The sequence below is a fragment of the Micropterus dolomieu genome, linkage group LG18, assembly GCF_021292245.1.
Source record: "Micropterus dolomieu isolate WLL.071019.BEF.003 ecotype Adirondacks linkage group LG18, ASM2129224v1, whole genome shotgun sequence".
Classification (NCBI taxonomy): domain Eukaryota; kingdom Metazoa; phylum Chordata; class Actinopteri; order Centrarchiformes; family Centrarchidae; genus Micropterus; species Micropterus dolomieu.
In genome coordinates this window covers 19,204,032-19,223,957 of record NC_060167.1, presented here as the reverse complement: position 1 = coordinate 19,223,957, position 19,926 = coordinate 19,204,032, and the positions used below count along the sequence as shown (strand labels likewise).

The following is a 19,926-nucleotide window of genomic DNA, read 5'->3' as shown; positions in this document are numbered from 1 at the left end:
ATCAGTAACATTCCTGTGTGCCTTATATCTCTCTCTATTGTCCAATTAATCAATCAAGGTTTAAATAGTATTTCCTGGGGTGCAATTCCCTAGGTGGCGTTGTTGGCTTTCATTCAATCCCCCCCTTTTCTGGTCCGCCGCGCCACAGTTATAACTGTTATTTTACTGTCAGAATTCTTTACTACATTTTTTTTTAAATGTAGTAATATGATCACCATTGATTACAGTCACCTAAAGGAATTGGAGGCAGTGAGATATTAAACAAAGTGATTTAACGTCATCACAAGAATCCATTGTAGGGAATTCTGGGTAGTGTTTCCCTACACTAAAAACTACAATATGCAAATTTGGGGGGTGTAAAAGGTCAGGTTAATCAATTCCTTTGGCTCTTCACTGCCAATAAACCTATATGTTAAGCATACCATAACTGAAAGCGAAATATTGACCAAATGTGGTTTGGAAATTTGGAGTTTGTCAAATTTGACCTCCAGAGGTTTCAGGAAAGTTTTTATAGCTGCATTTGAATCTGACTTCAGGGCAGACATAACCACTCAGAGGCACTGCTGTTGACAAGGAGACACTGACAGGCAGAGAGCAACTGGCATGAAAGCAATCATTGAGGCACTCAATCACATGATCCCAGCTTATATCTTTGCGCCTCCAGACCCGGACAACATGGACAAATAACCTGCGGACGTCTGATGCATTATTTCCCCCATTGTCTCCTATCAAGCACAAATTTGTGACTTCAGTATCAGCTTCCTGCCAGAGTTGCATGAGATACTCGATACTTGTGGTGTTTTACTGTCCTTTCTGTGTAGCGTTTCGTAAACATAGGCCTTAGATATGTATACAAAAGCTCGGCAATGAGGCATGACAAAGGGGTTGAATTTTATATTTTATCAGTGTGCCTTGCAACATGACTTTGTTTAGAGATTATAAATGTAATTTTCTTTTTATGAATGAGTTTGTCGTACATCAGGACCTCCATTCACATACAAGATCATGTGTTATATGGTAGTTTGTTTTATAATATTGTAAAATCTGTAAGTGACTAGAACTTTAAGTTAAAAGCACCTGAAGTATATAAATTGCACTGTAACGAAATATAAATGACTAGATTGTTGAAGACTGTGGTGATGTCCATTAAACTGGCCAGTAGTCTAGGCTGACTGCTTCATGTCTTGGATTCTGCTGTAGACTGTTTTATGAGTAGGAATATAGCCAAACCCAATTTATGTCATAAGTGTGACACGAGAGGAACATAATTAGAATTTGTTGCCTGCCATCTGATGCACAATACGCACTGACAAAGCAGGAATAGTTAATTCTCCTTTTGTTTTTTTTAGGACGTATTGACAACAAAAAATAACAAAATAACATTTGTATTTGGCTTTGGTTGCTTCTAAATGGGTTGAAGCCAAACCCATGCTGATACTGTATTCCATTTATTTGCTAAGCATCAAACTGAATCTTAAATGTTTTTGAAAACAATTTCAAATGTGATTATTTACAGTCAGGCTTGGTGTATCTGCTTCCTTCAGTTATAGATGTCTGGGGAGAGGTGAATATTTTCACCAATGCCTCTTAAATAAAGGGATATTTCCAAATAAATTTTAATCAAAATTATAAATCTCACTGTTCTATTCTAATAATTACTTAGGATATTCACTATTTTTTTTAAATGAATGCTTTGTTTCTAAGTGACAGCGTAAAGGATGATATGCCTGTTAAGTGAGATTCTCAGCATGCTAATCTGGTGCAGTCCTGGTATTATGTGATATTATTAATGACAAATCACCCAAAATATAAATGCTACAGCAGGTGAAAAAAGGCTTTTCTTGGCGCCAATCTGACTGTTCGGCGCTGCTTTGCCAGCGGTCAGACACAATCTTATTTTATGGTGATTCAAAGCTGATTTGAGCGAGAGACAAACAATGCTTTGGCTTACAAAGAATGTAAACAGAGAGAGGGAAGCTTCAAATTGGGCCCGGAGTCTCCTGGAGAATAATTAATGTGACATTTCCCTGACATTTAGTTGGAGGTGTAGTGGAGGAGCCTGAAGAAGGGGAGGAAGGAGGCAGAGTTGAGGGAAAAGAGAGACAGGAAGGATGACAGGACAGAAAGAACACAGGCAGCAACACTGGATTTCTACCCGAACATCTGAGAAATATTGTTCTTTGCACAGACATTAAAATATGGGAACTAAGCAGAAGTGCGATTACACACAGAAATACAAATAGACCTACTCTAATGTTCAGTACCCACTCCTTCAGTGATGACAAAATTGTACTTTTGTTGCTTGGTAACCATTTGTTTAGTGCTAATCTCTAACATTCACTATCTGTTTATGGGCTGCGACACATACATTTCCATCTCTGACCCAGGATAGGAGAGCACAGCTGATGAGCTAACACTGGGACAGTCTGTGGTCAAAAGCTGTACCGCTTGACAAGCCCACAGTATTGTTCCAGCCTATTAAAAAAAATTACTAAGACAATACATCAACCCCTATCGCAGCTTTTAGTAGTTTGGTCCGTGGTTTCACATTGCCCTTTTAAGCTAATTAGGAATTGATAAACTCTGCTGTGTCAAGAATGTTCTTTTTTTTTCTGGCACGCAATCCTCCACTGTAGGCTTATAATGATGCCAAACGAAGAGATCATGAACACTTTTTTTTTAATGGTAAGCGCTGCACCTACTCATCAATTGGTGGTTATTGAGAGCTATAGGTTTGCAGGAAACAATATGCCTCAGCACTTTACTGTGTCATAATACAGAGCAAAGAGCACCCATCTTGGTTAAACACTTCAAAACTGTTCTTCAGTGATATTTTGATAAATTGCAGATATGGAGATTGTATGATAATGGAGACAGCAATGTATGGCCAGCTCAGAGTGGTCGACTGCTCTATGTGGGCTACTGCACTTCCTTAGCCCTAACACAATAAAGATTGATCTTACATCTCTTTAATTCCTATGAAGAAGACATTTCACTGACAGCACTCATCTCAGTCTGTTTGTGGGGTCACGCTGGCTGTTCTCATGAATCCTCACCTCGAAGCATCAGCCAGCACAAACTGCCAATAGTCTTATTTCTGATACATTTCCCGAACAAGGCATTCTGTTCTCTTTAAAACAGTGTTGGAAGAGACAGCGTCCTCTTTGATCCCTCCAATATAATCTGGAAGAGTGTGATCAAAGGCTGCTCCAGTATAACACTTTCTGTGATCTCCCAGGTTGCAGTTGCAGGTGTGGCTCTCTAAAAGGCCAACTCTGTCTTTTTGTGCAAACTGAGGGTGAGCTCACCAGATAGAAGTCAACACTCTGAGGTATGGCCTTCAGATAAGGAAATAAGGTGCAGTAGGGTGAGGACCACAACATCTACTTCTGACTGGGGATATTCAACACACGGGTGTTACAAACAAAATGCAGGGTCACATGCTCATTCAACCAAACAGTGCATAATATTAACACACAACCACAAATTCTTGCAGCCCCCGTTCTGTAACCTTTCTTTTCCAAGTTATTTGCTATAATAAATTGCTTGAGTATGGTCTGACTGCTTTCTTAACTGTTAACAGTTACCAAATAACCTTTTCTTGGTTTCTAGCATTTCTCTCTTCTAGTTGTTTATTAAAATATGTACTTGGATAATGACAGGTCACAACCATCTTTTATTGATCAAAAAGTGCTCCCCCCCAAAGTATCGACTAATGCGAATGATCCAAACAAACCTAAATCATTTCTGACTTGTCGTTTATGTGCACAAAGATATAATTCAATATCACAGCCTCCAGCAGAATATCTCAAATTCAATTGGCTCAGGATGGTGCAGGGTGGGGTGGTCACAAACAAACATCTAGCAGAATGCAGAAGGATAATGAAAAGAAATTGCTTCAAGAGTCAAATATGCGTTTTCATGTTGTAAGAGAGAGCTGCTAAGTGATATTATGAATTATTTATTTGTGCATCAGGTCAGACCAAGACTAAACATGCACATGTGTTGTCTTGATGCTCTTGCATTTGTACATCTGTGTGTTTATTTGGGGGGTGTATGCAATGGTTCTGCAGTGAAGAACAGATACACATTTTCAAAAGTGAGTTAATGATACAGGAACGGGCCAACACTTCTGCTACAAGTTTGGTAATAAGAGCATTATAGGAGATACAGATAATGAACCTTGTGTCATGTTTTAAAGATGGTTAATAGTGATACATCCAGAGAGCTGCTTTCACTGTTACCAAACTGCCATGTCAAGACATTCCTTTTCTAGTACTTAAACAACAATAATGGCAGATAATAGCGCATACATCCCACACTAATAAATCACATCCACTGGCCTTTTCTATAATTTCCACTTAAGTAAACGCCAAAGCACAACACACGGAGTCATCCTGACTGACCCATTTTGTGCAACTGTAAATGTCTTTAAAAATGTGTTCTAAAATGTGTTTGGAGGTCTGAAAAGCCACTGGTACATTTTCACAGGTGCAAAACATTTGTTTTCCTCTTTGTTTCCTCTCTAAATAATGGCAATTATCTATGTTTGGCTGCCCCTGTTACTCACACAGAACACTTAGCAGTGCACAATCACGTAAAGGTTGTGGTATTTTTTATGGTAGGCCTATTTATAACGATTCAGTCGTCTAAAAACTACACAGATTCAACATCACATGTTAATTTCAAAATGCCAGAAGCACATTACTTACTTCAGGAGAGGGACTATATCAAGTATCAATATGTCAAGGTATGATGCACTATAAAACAAGACAGTCTTCAGCCATGCTAGCATCTTGGTGAGGCTGTATTTAGGCACAGCAGTGGTTTGAGCTAAATGCTAATGATGGCATGCTACAATGCTCACACTGGCAATGCTAACATGTTAGAGGAAGCATAATGTTTACTATGTTCATTGTCTTAGTTTTAGCGTGTTAGCATACTAACATTGGCTATTTAGCATTAAACACAACGTACAGATGGGGATGATGGGAATGTCATTAGTTTTGTAGGTATTTGGTCATAAACAAAAAGCATTGGACACACAGATCTGAGGATGGCGCTAGAGGAAATGTTGAGGGATTACAATTCATCCTGAGGAGGACATGAATGTGTGTACCAAATTTAATCCAATCGTTCTCACTCAAAACCACAAATATCAACCTCAAGGTGGTTCTAATGGAAAGGTCAGGGGCTCACCAAAGGTAGTAGGCTTTATCCTCCTGGATCATGAATGTCTGAAACAAACTTCATGGCAGTCCAGCTAATAGTAGATTTTTCAGTCTGGACCAAAGTGGTGCACTAACCAACCAACCAACAGCCTTGCCATATTTCTCTGTGTGCCTTTGTGTGTCTGTGTGTAGGCCACTACAAATCATCATCATGCTAATGGAGGATTGCTCCAACCAGTCACACACTCATCTCTTTAACCCCAACATCCGAAGATAATTACCTTTGCTGCAACAGATGAGCTGGGCTTTTCCAGGAGGTCCCAGAGTTTCTTTCGTTTTTCCGCACAGCAAGTGTTGTCAAATTCTTCTCCCTCTCTGTCTTTCATGTTGTCTGCCTCTCGTTTGAGCTCCTCATTCATTTGCTCCTTTTTCTGGTGGTACCTCGCCTGGCAGCATGACTCCAGGTAGATCTCGTCAATGCCCCAGTAGTCGAGTTCTTGACTGAATGACAGGGCGCACATTTCTTCCATCATGTGCAGCTTACCCGTGCGGTAGAAGTTCAGAATTGACGTGAACGCCCCTGGATGTCGGTCAAAAAAGTACTCATTCTCCTCAAGGTTGTAGTCATCGCACACTTCCATCAGACATTCATGAGTGTTGCAATCTCTTAGCTTTCCCAAACGTGTCCGTGGTAGCCTATCTAACGTTCGCCACAAGACTTCATGCGGGAGACCCCCAACATTCAGCCTGACTCTGCGGAAACATGACTTACTGCGAATGATGTCCACCGGTTCGGGTGGCAGTGATGATGTTGAGTGCGAGCCCGCTTTATTTAACTCTGCCAAGGATTTCTCCATGATGACTTTAGATTCGAGGAAGCAGGCAAACATCCAGGGCTATGGACTACAGTTGGTCCCGTTTTCCTTCATTGTTGTATCTAAAGGATTCAAAAAACAAAACGAAATCATTAGTGTTCCAGGATTAGCCCAAAAGATCCAAGCTCACACATCAATCACCACTCTGAATTAAGATAAGATAAGATAAAATATTACTTTATTAATATAGTGATGAAGCTGTAGGCCATCTGTGCTGAGGGCTCACAAGCCTAAAAGATTGGAAACCACTGATTTCGATCAGCATTTTGGTGTTGAGCTGATTTGAGTAAGAATGGCGTCTATCTTTTTTTGCAAATGAACTTCTCAACCATACCCTCAGATTAGTATTCTTCAGATGACTGATGCCTACTAAGAGTTAACAAGAAACTGAAGGCCAGAATTGCAAATCACTGCTTTAAAAGGCTCCAGGGCAGAGAAATAAGAAACAGAGACACTTTATTATTATCTTTTGATATTTCACTGTTAACTATTATTACATGTTATTTTTTTTTTAGATCTTCTTTGATTCGACAATACATCTACCCTCATCACCTTTGGCATAACTCATGCAAATTAGGAGTTAGCACGGGGGAAACTGATATTGATACTGTCATCAACTAAAGAAAACACTGAGAGAAACTTCCTTGAATGTAATTTCCCACGACTTTCCCCCAAAACTTTAAAAACTACTTTAAAACCTACTCAGATTGAAACCCAGCATGGAACTGCAGCAGGGTCTTGAAGACCAGCATTTAAAATCACTGCTTTAAATGGCTCCTGCATGGGCAGCGAAATGTGGGACAGATAAATTGAATTATTATCTCTGGATTTTCACTTGCTGTTATCATCTATAGTATCATCGTCTTTGAATTCTTTTTAAATTATGTCCTGAATCTACGATAAACATACCCTCGGATGTGGGTTCTTGAGATGACTCACACCTAATAGCAGCCTGCAGAATCATACATTTCTATTTAGAAATAAGAAAAAGATATTTGGGAACCATGACTAATAGCTGGGCTATAGATTCTCTTGTTCTCTTGTTGTCACAAACTAGTGGAAGGACACCTTGTTGAATACATCAACTTTCCACCAAAACTTTAAAACCAACTTGCACTCATTTCCTTTTCAGAGACATCTCCTCTATGGCCGCTGATATCTATATTATTACCAATAATAAAATATTTGTCTTGCATGACAAAAACTACTTCTCTTGAATGACTTACGTGGCTGCACACAGCTGAGGCTACCTGCTGGGGTGATGTGTTTGTTTGTTTGTGTGTGGTAGTTTGCCATCCCTAGCATTTGGTTGATCACCGCTCATGTGACGCCCATGCAGTGCTGTGGGTGGGGACGCAGGACGCCACAGTGATGAGTGAGGAACAGAGTGAGCGCTGTCCACTCTAATGGTGCTGAAACACCAGGAAGCGCTGTTCACTCCCTGCATCACGGCGGGCTCTCTTGGGGGAGGCAGGCTGACACCGAGAAGAAAAATAAAATATATATATATATATATATATATATATATATATATAGATATATATAGCCTACATTTTCTCCTCACAAAGGGTCCAACATTTCTTGGATCCATTAAAGACTGTAGACGATGGCACGAGCTGCACATTTGCTGTTCATTTTGCTTATGAGAGCGTGGAACCCAACAACACCTCAGGCCTGCAGATGTGATCTGTCGCACAAAGTTTCTAACACTTCACAAACACAATTAGGCCGAAGCACTATGTCCACATACATCTAAAAACACATACAACATTTACAAAACAGAATGCAGACTTGAGGATTGTTATGTCGGCTTTTTGGACATGCACTAACCGGCTGCGGGGAAGCAGTAACAAGAAATGTTCATTTGAAGGTGCCTCCACCCTCCTTTTATGGAAGTCAAGGCTTCGATGAAATAAATTAAGCACCGCTAAAACATCTCCTCCCGTGTCCACACTTTAGGCTGCTGTTATGCGTAGCTAAATTGAGAACGAGAACAAGCTCAGTGTTATGTTTAATCATCTACTACTGCATTGTTGTGAATGCAAATCCTCCATCGTCAAGCATTTCTCTGTGTTTGCAAAGCCTGCCTGCTCCATATTGCTGCAGTTTTAGTCCTCTGTGCCATTAGTAATCTATTACAATGGATACGTTACACATGATTCAAAGTCCAAAGATTGAAATAAGCTTAAAAAATACCGTAGTGAGTTGTTGTCATCCTGCACTGAACCAAACCAGCACGTATCGCTCCGTGAACAAGCGATCCGCTAGTACAGATGAAGCAGAAGCATTTAAAAAAAAAAAGGAGGCGCCGTTATTGGTTTACTATTGCCAGGGTCTAACCCAATCCATTCCCCCCTCCTCTGCCTCCGACATGGCAGAGAGATCCTCAGCAAGATCTACTGCCTACCCGCCGCTTTTCTGCCCCACATATCGCACCGCTGCTTCCCCTGAAGATCAACAAGTATGCCGAGAGCCAGTTCGGACAGACTACCTGTGATTCACAGTCAGCTGTGCGAGGAGGCGCCGCATTTCTCCGAAGGTGGATCCGTGGCAGCTCAGCTTCCACATCTGATTAACTCTTTCAGCACCGCGCCTTGGCGCCTGGCTGTATCACTATGAGGGGCTGCTGTGTAGGCCTACTGTTAGAAAAAAACAGGAGTGCACATAAAAAAAATGGGTCAATAGGCTATGATGAGCGAAAATCAATGATAGGATACACGTTCTGAAAAAAACGACCTTCTTATTAGGGAACAAGTTCATTTAATACTGCTTAATTTGATGAAGGTAGATGGGTTTACCCTCCCCTTTGTCTCAACATATAGGCCTAAACAGTAAAAGTATTCAGATCTTATACATTACATTATAGTAAAACTAGCGTTGCACTCAAAAACTGCAGAAATATTAGCAGCAAAATGTACCGGATAGGAGGAAGAAGAAAAAAAGGTCTGCAACACAAATCTCTATTTCCAAATATTTTCTTTATTGTGAAATATTGGATAATTTGACCTCTCTGGGCCTTAAACTGAAGAAGATGAAACCATAAGATGAAACCATCTTAGGGGTTTAGAGGGGAAATGTCTCTTTGGTGGAAATGCTAATAATTGAAACATAGCAAGGGGCCCCAACTTACTGTTAACCTTAAACAATGCCTTGCATTTTCCTAACCCGTGTTTTTATGTCAAATCTCAATCTCAGAAGTTACAACAGCTGTTAAATAAAGTTAGTAGGGTGGAGGAAAAAGTACCATATTTCAGTGTAGTGCAGATGCAGTGAGAAGTGTAATGTAGAAGTATAAACTAGCATAAAGTGGAACATCTCAAGTAAAGTACAAGTATCTTAAAATTGTACTTAACTACAGTAACTGAGTAAATAGTAGTGTTGGCTTTAAAGCCTACATTGTTCAATAAGGTGTAGCCCAAAGTATTCTCAAAAATGAGAAATATGTCTGGTTTACTTTTATTTCTTCCTTTTTATTGAAAATATTAATAACACACAACATATTTTATATATGATACATAGATGCAGTGATTAATTGTAACAATAAATAGTGCTACGGTACATATAACAAAAAGGTTTATCAATCAACAATTTTTTCAGTTTATCAAATCATCAAGTCACATTTCATTCTGCGTCCTCTTCAATCTGTATCGGACCTGCAGATCTCCGTCCGGCTGGAGCATCCCAAAGCCGTAGCGACTGGGATTAACTGGCGGCAGTTTAGCCTCTGGTTCACACATCTCCAGATCAAGATGGGTCAAGACCAAGAACACAAATCTAGAGGCACAAGGTTTAGCAGTTTAGAACAGGGGACCAACCACCCACTAATAAACAGGACAAATTAGACAATATTAATATGAGCAAATGCATGTTTCAGGCATCCAGTTAAATCTAGAAATGATGTAACAGGAAATCACAAAAGCTGAAAAATACCTAAAAATAACTGATTCCCAAAGTTCCCGGTCTACACATTAACATTAACTAACTTGCACCCCTCCCCCTTGTTGCGTGTTGTAGATTACAATGCCTTTAATCTTACTGGATATGATGTTTGACAAAAATGCGCTCTCCCAACTGACTGTCCTCTATTAAAATCTTTTGCCTCTTTCATACAGTTCATCACATAATATTGGCCATTACTATGTTACAGCTTGTTGCTAATGATGATAGAGGACATGAGGACTGAAACGATAATAGGGGGAATATTATGTGGAGACAGATTTTGCTGGTCTCGTAAAAAAAATAAATTAAAAAAATAATAAATAAATAAATAAAACTGTGGATTTTTAGACTCACTGTTTAATGGCTGTAACAGCAAACTCTTTCCCAACACAAATGTTTCTCCCTGCACCCCAGGGCATGGTGTGGTATTTCAGCCTTTTTCCATCCTTGTAGAATTTATCCGCGACCGTCATATTGTCATTTAAGAAGCGATCATACTTGAAAATCTGTTGAGAAGAAACCAGAAAAAAATATATATGAAGGCATACTTTAGGTGAGTACATTATAATATCATACAAATAGGCTTGATCATATGTATCCTGCTGCATTTCTTCTGTTAAAAATAAATATGTAATTATCATCACCTCTCACCATTGAAGACAAACAAACAGAACGAACACTGGGAATTGATCTCGCCTTCTTGATAGTCAACTCCTAGTTGTTTAATTTGTAGTGATTTAGAAGTTTAGACCAAAGGACGTTTTCTGTCAGTGATTTTAATCACACTGCTTAATCCTGCCTCCTCAAGGTTGTGCACTACAATATTTCTTAAAAATATCACAATAGAGATGCACAACTATCATGATTGTGGAACCTCCAATTCCTCCAAAATGTGCGGTAATTACAGCATCTCATGCACTTATCACAACAACAGCTGTGTTTTCATGTTTGTGCTGTTAATGCTGTTATCGCGGCCTGTGTACACTTTAGGTCTGCACACCAAAGTACCTGTGGTTCTTGGTGTATCTGTGGGTCCATTTGAGGGCTGAGGAAAGGGAACAGACACACTCTATCCCCCTGTCTGAGGTGGTACTCCTGTCCATTGGCCATGTGCAAGATCTTGTCCTGCACCACCTCTCTAGTGATCATTACTGCGGCGGTGAGCCGTAGGGTCTCACTCAGAACGCTATCTGCAGAATGGAAAGGACAGCAGAGTGGATGATGTTAGAGGGGTGTCAGCGTGAGTTAAATCAGCGGTACCCTCGGGCGTAATTTGGAGTGGTACAAACATTTGCGTGGATATGAATTTATGAAAAAGGCAATCATAATTGAATTGAATTGTCATTGTCTCAGCACGCTGCACGCATCTTGCATTTCCAAGAAGTCAAATGAGCTTTTGTTTCCATTTCACTGGAGAGGCTAAACCCCATGCTGGAAGAGCTCAAGTGAATAAGTGAAAAGTATGCTAGCAGCTGTTACGTACCAAACACAGGGGTGCTGTGTGGTCCTTGCAGGTTGATGCAAGACTGCTGTAGGAAAGTGTCCTTGAGACTAAGGCTTCTGATCTCTGATTTAACCTCTTCCATGGCCTCTGGGTGAGTGAGCAGGAAGCCAAGGAGCCAAAAGGCAGCAGGACCAGCATTACACTGAAAGGAAAAGCATCCAACTGAGCACAAAGACCTTTATGTGAGGTTCTAGCAAGAAAAGCTGCACAACAGTCAGTGTACATTTTGTGTATGTGAACATACAATGCATAAAACACAGAGATGCTGTCAACTACTGTTTTTCTCAGCTCACTGTAATGCTGCTGTCTGAATATGACTGATATGAGGAGGAGTCCACACTTTGTGGAGACACCTGAGCCTGTCAGACAGTAATTGCTGTGGGTTAAGGGAGCTGTTCTTCTTAGGTCTGCACATCTCAGGCCAGCTCTCCATTGACAGCGGGGGCAAATGCCCAAAAGCGAGTAAAGGTGCACCACAGTGTGTTTTCTGCCCTCAGATAATGATTTGAGTCTGGTTACATTAACAGCAGCAGAGTGGGGATTTTTTAAAGGAACGGCATTGGCATTTTAGGAAATATGCTAAGATGAGAAGACTGACACCACTGGCTTGTGTGCTAAATATGTAAGGGCTGTAATGTAGTTTTTACGTTGAGTTTTTGTACAGATTAAACACATTAGATAAAATATGTTAATTAGGGAACTTTAGAGGTGCTGGTAGGCAGTTTATGTTACCTTTAAACTGAGCCAGGCTAGTTGTTTCCCCTGTTTACAGTCTTTATGCAAATCTAAGATAACCAGCAGCTGGCTCCTGCTGCTTTCTAATAAGCATAATGCCCAAAATGTCAAACTACTCCTTTAGGGTATGACTTAATTCACTGGCAGCGGTATTTCTGGAAAAGCTAAGGAGGCTCACTAAACACAAATGTGGCTGCCAGTGACTTGCTTTATTTTCCATAAAGTGACTTTCTTGATAAATTCAGGAATTCTTTTTACATTAAAACACATGTGTGGGGGTGAGAGTGCACAGATGGCACAACACATTAAATCACCATCTCCCCTTAAAGGAAAGTAACAATAAATCCATTTCAGTCTATATATGTTTCAGTCAATGAGTTTGATTGTTTGCAAAGAACAGCAACCACCAGCTTGTGCAGGGCCCATGATGAAGTGGTTAGTGGCTTTAGTGAAATCCTAGCATTGCACATTGAAATACCTCAGTCTGCCTGTAACACATGTATAAGCCATATTCACTCTGGCATGTCTCACAACTCTCATGTCTAATCCCTCTATTCTCTGCAGTGGTGCTCCAGTCCCAGATTGAGACTGTTTGCTCCGATATCCCAGCAGACATGATAAAGCACAAACAAACATGCTGGAGGAAGAGCGGTCTTTCCCAAACCAGCAGAGGTTCTAACAGAGCCCGACGTTGGTGGCCTGGCAAATACTGTACACTGCTGTTACTGCGTGACCAATCATTGTTCCAGTGAGACTGGCAGGTTAACAGACGGCTGAAGCTGTTACAGTTAAAATGTGGCATAGATGAACATCAATGAAATAGTGTGCTATCGCCCCCACCTGGCAGCCCAGTGAAATGACACCATGTTGATATGAACTTGTCTGGACTGGTGAGGTTGAGGAAGCAACAATTCTGTATTCACGCCAGTGTCAATATTGGCAATTCTGTACACTGTATCCATTTGAAATGAAATCAATTGAAATAAAAAAAACAAGATGATTTATTCATTGGTGAGGTGAAGAGTTAGGGATTCTACCAAAGTAAAATCTTGCACTAGACAAGAGAGTTTTATATTTTGTCCTTAAACAACCTCTGTATCTATCCACGCAGGTTAAACAACATCCCTGGAGCTGCACTGTAGTCAACAGTGAAAAACCTGATTGACAGCACAATACCAGCATGAGTGCCTGACACTGTGTGAAGTGAGTAAGCAGCTTCAGCTGACTAACAGTTCTCTTACCATGTGTAATTGCAAAATCTAAACAAGATACGGTGTCACAGAAACCGATTCACACAATCAACTGGCAAAACTCCGCTTACAGGTTGAGGCAGGTAGCTATGAGTAACTGGAGAGAAACCCATGTGAAACTCATTTCTGCATGGCTGGCAGGCTGAGCACAGTGGCTTGGAATTCAAGGATGCGGTGGGGGGGTGGAAAGTTTGTGTTTATGTTCTGTGTGCTGTAAATTGGTACGTGGGCGTGAGATAAACCAGCTCTCACCTGTGTGGTCCACAGCTGCAAAAGCAAAGCTCTTTTCTGCATTTCTGCATCGACTCCCTCCTCCTGCAGGAAGTGATGGTAGCTCCGCTGCCAGGAGTCGGACTCTGACCCTCCACTCAGCCATTTTGGGGACAGCAACTCCCACAGTCGCTCCTGGGACAAGTTGACAGTTTTGCTTTCCCCTGTTAGAGAGCCGACATAAATTCATACCTTACTGTAGCGTGTAGATATAAATCCAGATAGGAATTGAAAGTAAAATAATAACTACTTATTATTAAATAATATTGTGCAGCTTACCTCGTTTGAGTGAGCAGCGAGCCAGTTTCGTGAGAAGACCGTCAAACTTGCGGAACTCTTTGTAGACTGCAGTAGCATTGTCTCCCTTCTCAAACAACGTAAGGTATCCGGCCCTGAGCACAGCAGTAAAATAAAAAATTATCCTCTCTCTCACTCCTGGTAGTAGAAACACCGGCACCATTTTATTTACAGTATTTTCGGTAGGTTAAAATGCTGCATGTTACCTGAAAAGCAGGCTGTAACAAAGGCTAAAGAGTCCATCCTGTCTCCACTCTGACGGGCTGCAGCCTTTCTGGTCACTCAGCAGCAGGTCCTTCAGGTGAGTGTTCATGGAACTGCTGAGCTTGGAGAGACTGAGACCCTGAAAATGCCTGAAGAAATAACAAATGTATATTAACGGTTTGCAACATTCTCATTTAAACCAGGAACAGCAAGTGCTGTGTTTAAAAGACACATCAGTTACCGTTCCATCCATATCCTCTCTGCTGTAGGTTTGATGCTCGGCAGCTGCAGATTGAAGATCCTTTTTAGGAGCAGGTTTCTGTTGCGGGTGAAGTCCAGGAAGACTGTGTCATTCAGCACAGCATCAAAAGAGTTTGGGTCCAACAGCACCGTCACATAATGACCAGCAACGCGGACCTGAGAGGACAACACAATTTGAGTTGTTCCTGTATTCACTGTTTTCAATTGCAACTAACTTTTATTAGAGTTCTTATATCCTAATAATACCCTGTTTTTTTTTGTCTTTTACTTTGAAGCTATGTGGAACGGCCAGTTCTTAGCTAGAAGGCATATTCAGTGGAACATTTTGTTCTACACTGGAAAAATAATAATAGGTTCCTGTGGCCTCAGCAGCACTAATTTCAGACATATTCAGATGAAAAGCATTATGGGCGACTAATTAACTTGCTACCACTACACATGTAATGATGTGTTTTCCTTTAAAATTAATATTTTGTTGCAGTCATGGAAAATCCTAATCAGATAGAATACAATATCAGATCTGTTGACAGACTTCTTGTTCCTGTTTCAAACAATTACATGTTCATGTTTCCTCAATTTGACAGTCAAATTCTCAGAATAGCTTCCCTTTTGGGAGAGAATAGTTCCCCATCACAGTTACTTAGTAGTCTTTATCAGGACGTACTGTGAAGATATCCCCATGTTTGTCTTTCATCCGGGCCAGAAACTTTGCAGCATCTTTCCCAAACTCAAGAGCATGCCCCAGCCATGGAAGGAAACCTTTGTCCAGAGGTGGCTCATTTTTCTGTCTGTCAGGAGTAAGGAAACAGTGAGACTGATGAGTTGGTTTATCTACCTTTCATTTGTTCAAGATTCTCAACCAACTGGTTTGGAGTTTACGTGAAGATATGTGATAAGAGCTTTCTTAGGGTTGGGTATCCTTTAAAATTTTACAATTCAGTAGCAAAACCTTAAAGTACACTTATAATATAGTAGCCCAATGTTGTTATGGACGAGCAAGGTGATCTATTTTCTTTTTTCAAATAACATAATAAAAAATATTGGGAAATTGTATCAGATCCTCCTCATCCTCATGTGTGGTATCAAAGGGGAAAGACTACAGCTTTTATTGTTTACAGTTTTATTGACGACTTTAAGTTATTTTTTTGATACGTTTGATTATTTTGTTAACTTTCGATCAATGAACTGAATTGAAAGATCTGCGCAAGTGCTTTTTCCTTTAGTGGCGAGTCGCAAACCTCCTCCAAAAAGACAGCAATAAGAAGTAGAAAACCAGTAGAAGTCGGCTTAAACAAGTCACTAAACTAAAGACTCTGAAGAAGCAAACACGGGAAAAGAGAGTCTTCACATCCAGGCGATCACACCAACTAATTAATCGTTTAATTGATATGATGAAACGCAGTGATCGATCAGTGACAAGTGTTGTGCATAGCAAATAAAAATCTAGCTACAGAGAAGTGTTAAATGATACCAGTAGATGAAACCGACGGTAAGCCAAGCTTGTGGTGACTAACATGCCTGAGATCGCAGCTAATGTTGGAGGGGCTGTTAAAATCCGGCATGGACTCTGCACGTGCAGGCACATAAGTAAAAAAAACGGCGTTTAGTTCTCTTTCTTTCGGTGTGTTGCTTGCGTGTCATTTGGCTGCAAGCAAAACCTTACAAATAGTCATTTTGCCGCGATTTAGTTACAAAAAATATTGAATGAAGTGCTGGTTTGACTGGAGACGTTTGGATAGCTACTGGTTGATAGCCTACTGGGCTGTTTCGGTTGATACCATAAAGGTATCGAGTAGCATACCCATCCCTAAGCTTTCTATAGACCACGGTTGGAGCTTTATTTTCTTATGTTGTTTAAACTAAACAAAACTAGATGAGAATCAGCGTTTAATCATCAGCACAGATTGTATCACTAAGATAATATCAATAGCCTATTTGAATGAAGATATATTCCAATATAATTATTACTACTATTAATGCACCCAGCTTCAGAAAATGACAAGGATAAAGCTTTTCTAAATTATAGATTAGCAAAATGTGCTTTTGTAGCATTTGCAGACCTTCCGACTCAAGCCTGTTAGGCTACGATCTATGAAAAGCACCTATGATATCTGCAAAGATGAACACATTGATTAATGGCTTTACCTTGTGCGAGTGGAGTAAAGGAGAACTAGAACAAGCAGTCCATTAAATAGCAAGAATATTGTCCATAACATGTTTTTGTATAGCCTGACGCTTGTCTTGTCTCGAAGATAATTTACTACATAGCTGGTGGCAACTCACTTATATCTGAGAGCCGGGCTCAAGTGAAACGTCTCTTTGTTAGGAGCTGTGGAAAGGTGTGGCTTGTGACAGAGGTGTTGCACAATACTGTGCAGTAGACAGTGTCACCACAGAAACCGTCCACATCTTAACTAACACAAACAAATTACATTTCTACAATGTTGTGCTTAGTCACATTAAGTTACACCTTTCAGGTGACGGTTAAACAACCTGCACTTTGAAAAGTCACCTGCCAGAACATTTTATAGCACTGACATCATTAAGGTAAAGGGACTCATCTTTCATTTAGTAATGGGTGATGTCAAGGCATGCATATTTCAGAGTGTTATTACTGTCCTGTATGTTGACATCATTCCATCATCAATTTCCCACTGACATTGTGAAATCTAAGTCTATTTTTACCTCCCTAAGGCCTCTTCCTGACAGTCACAGGCACAAGTATCTATGACGCTGTCTTCCACACTGAAACTAATGATTTGGCCAAATTCCTGAGCAGCTGTCTCTAGATTTAGTTTTGTTTATGCCCATATGCGAGACTGTGATGCTATCAATATCCTTACTAGTGAGTGAGTGAATGAATGACTTGTTGGTCATACCTTAATGCGAACAAATGGTAAGGACAGACAGACATGTAATAATAGATGTCATGTATAAAGAGTAGACCAACATTGTACAATTACTGTATGAACAATCAGGATGACAAAGTTGACAACAACAATTATACAACAAATTTTATCAATGTACATTATAATCAAAGGTGAACATAAAATTGCTAATAGCATTAAATACATATAATTCTTATAAAACAATATGTGTGTGTATATATGTACGCATGTACACATACAGGCCTACATATCCACACACACACACACACACACACACACACACACACACACGTATACTGTACAGTAGGCCTACATAGGCTACTGTTAAAAATGCTTGGTGCTTGCACCTTACCAGCAGAGGGTAGTCACGCACTTACAGGATCCTCACCTGTCAGCGGCTGGAGAAAAGTTGAGGAGTGGACACTGAAATGAAGTGAGTCTACAATTTCTTACTACAAATGACATTCATACAGCTCAACAGCCCAAAACAAAGTCCTCGTCACACCAGAGTAACGTTAACGTCAATGCGGCGGGCCATATCAAGGCTACGCATCAATAATGCGCATTAAGTATGCTCGTAAACATTTTGTTATACCCATAACTATACTTACGTGATGTCAAAGACGAGGCAGTATTTTTTTTAACATGCAAAACCATAAAGTTCACTTATTAGACACACGTGGACCTTGTTTTGTTTGTAAATGAGAGTGTCATCGACCGTTGACAAATTAAGTGAAAACGAAGACTTTCCGATATTGCTTCGTTGGCATTAAATTGGTATTTTCAGGGGTTTTCAACATACCTAGCCGCTAGCTTGCAGCTAGTGTTAAAATCATAGACTGTATGTAAAAAATCTAGCAACAACAACCGGAAACTTCAGTTCCTACAGCAAACATTTACTGCAGTGTGCACAAATTGGATCATGCAACATTCCTGTCACTTAACATTGTAAACACGTAAAACCTAGCTTGTCCGAGCTGAATGCCGTGTTTTACAATAACACTAATTTATATTAAACAAAATACTGGACAACACAATTCTATAAAGACAATTGACAAAATGTGTAAAATGCAATAAAGACAAAGTGCAAATGAGAGGTCAGAGGTGCTTCAAGCTTGTGGAAGATAATGGCCTTGCTATTTTCAGATGCCATGGCAACACAAAATTCACACACAAAATAAACTGAAAGCTTCAAAATTATATATATGGGTCATTATCATAGACTGTATATAGGTCATTATACGAAAACCTGCCATTTTGTGTCCCTCTGGAAAAGAAAGCTCTCTAAATCTTAATAAACCATAAAACAAATAAAATATTTTATAATTTAGATTCCATAATATGTCTCATAATGTAAGATCTTTTGTTTTTAAAGGATTTTAATCACATTTTTGTGCAAAGCATCTTACAGAAATTTTGAAAATGGCCTGTCCCTCAGTATTATTTTTCTACTTCTACTAGCTATTGAGGCCAAAAAAGTCAACTATCATACAAAAACTTAAACCTATATAACGCCTCAAATGTTGTTTCATTATTCATGAATGGATTTTATTCTTAATATGTGTAAAATATTGCAAAAAACAACAATTTAGTCAGGTCTCCATTGTTGTCAAAATCGTTACTTTTAATGAAAACACCCCTTCAAAGCTAATGGACTGTTCCAAAAGTTGCATAATTTCCAGGAAGTGACATCACTTGCCTTTTTATGAAGTTTATTATAAAAGACAAGTAATTGTCACCTCCTTTTACGGATTTTTATTTGAGTTCCTAATGTCTCACGGAGGGGGACAAGCTCATTGTGTCAACCCTGTTACCACAAAATCAATGTTGGAAAGTTATTTGTTAGTAATTTTAAATGTACATATATAACAACATTTAAGCCTCTCATGAATGCACACCATGTGGTGTCATGACATTTACCACAAGGCTAGTAGTGGCTGGCAATAAAATTTTTCGCCAGCCAAACTTTCAACACTGCATTAGCAGAAAAAGCTTTAATGCTGTCTGAAATCAGTGTGCTGTACAGGTAGGCAGTTAATTTGATTTCATAATGTTATCATGTTTTTGACAGAACCGATAAGACCAATATTATAATTACCATACTATCAGATATCCAAACATGTGATAGGCCACTACTTCAGTTACTTTTAATTCAAACAGAAGTAAGGAACAGAAGTGTGTGTTTGCATGGCTTTGAAGACAGTTTATCACAGCATTTTACCATGAACTAGGCACATCTCATCTGGAAATGCAGATATTGACAACAGTAATCAGTAACAGTCTTTATATCAGTGCATTTTTTTTATTGTTTCCAATGTCAAAATTGCATTAGAACTGACACTATAAAACAGTAAAATAACTGGAGCACCTTACACGTACCATCAAAGTTTGTCAAGAAAATTTGAATGAATAGTATAATGCAGTTCATAATTTACCTGTAGCAGAATGAAACTATACGCTACAGTATTAAGTAAAGAGTCATACTCTATACCCATGTTGTGTGGATTTTGTCTATGTGATAAATGGATTTCC

The 19,926-nt window shown here is 39.6% G+C and overlaps 3 protein-coding genes across 3 annotated transcripts in view; 1 reads left to right on the top strand and 2 right to left on the bottom strand.

Annotated features, from left to right (window-relative positions):
• Positions 1 to 6,031, bottom strand: part of kcnb1 (potassium voltage-gated channel, Shab-related subfamily, member 1) — a 34,292-nt gene extending 28,261 nt beyond the window's left edge. Inside the window, exon 1 of the mRNA XM_046029586.1 lies at positions 5,453 to 6,031. Within this exon, the coding sequence (XP_045885542.1) occupies positions 5,453 to 6,028 (576 nt within the window). The 5' untranslated portion in view covers positions 6,029 to 6,031. The remainder of the gene's footprint in view (positions 1 to 5,452) is intronic.
• A 3,464-nt stretch (positions 6,032 to 9,495) lies between these two features.
• Positions 9,496 to 16,822, bottom strand: ptgis (prostaglandin I2 (prostacyclin) synthase). The gene is made up of 10 exons (XM_046075930.1): positions 16,652 to 16,822; positions 15,171 to 15,294; positions 14,487 to 14,662; positions 14,248 to 14,394; positions 14,024 to 14,136; positions 13,727 to 13,908; positions 11,469 to 11,631; positions 10,994 to 11,175; positions 10,340 to 10,491; positions 9,496 to 9,820 (listed from the first exon to the last, which is right to left on the bottom strand). Exons 1-10 carry the CDS (start codon positions 16,720 to 16,722, stop codon positions 9,661 to 9,663), a joined length of 1,470 nt encoding a protein of 489 aa, XP_045931886.1. The 5' UTR covers positions 16,723 to 16,822; the 3' UTR covers positions 9,496 to 9,660.
• An 880-nt stretch (positions 16,823 to 17,702) lies between these two features.
• LOC123987228 (SLIT-ROBO Rho GTPase-activating protein 3-like) overlaps positions 17,703 to 19,926 on the top strand; it is a 37,285-nt gene continuing 35,061 nt past the window's right edge. The window contains exon 1 of the mRNA XM_046075927.1: positions 17,703 to 17,827. The gene's annotated coding sequence lies outside the window, so the exon portion shown is untranslated. The remainder of the gene's footprint in view (positions 17,828 to 19,926) is intronic.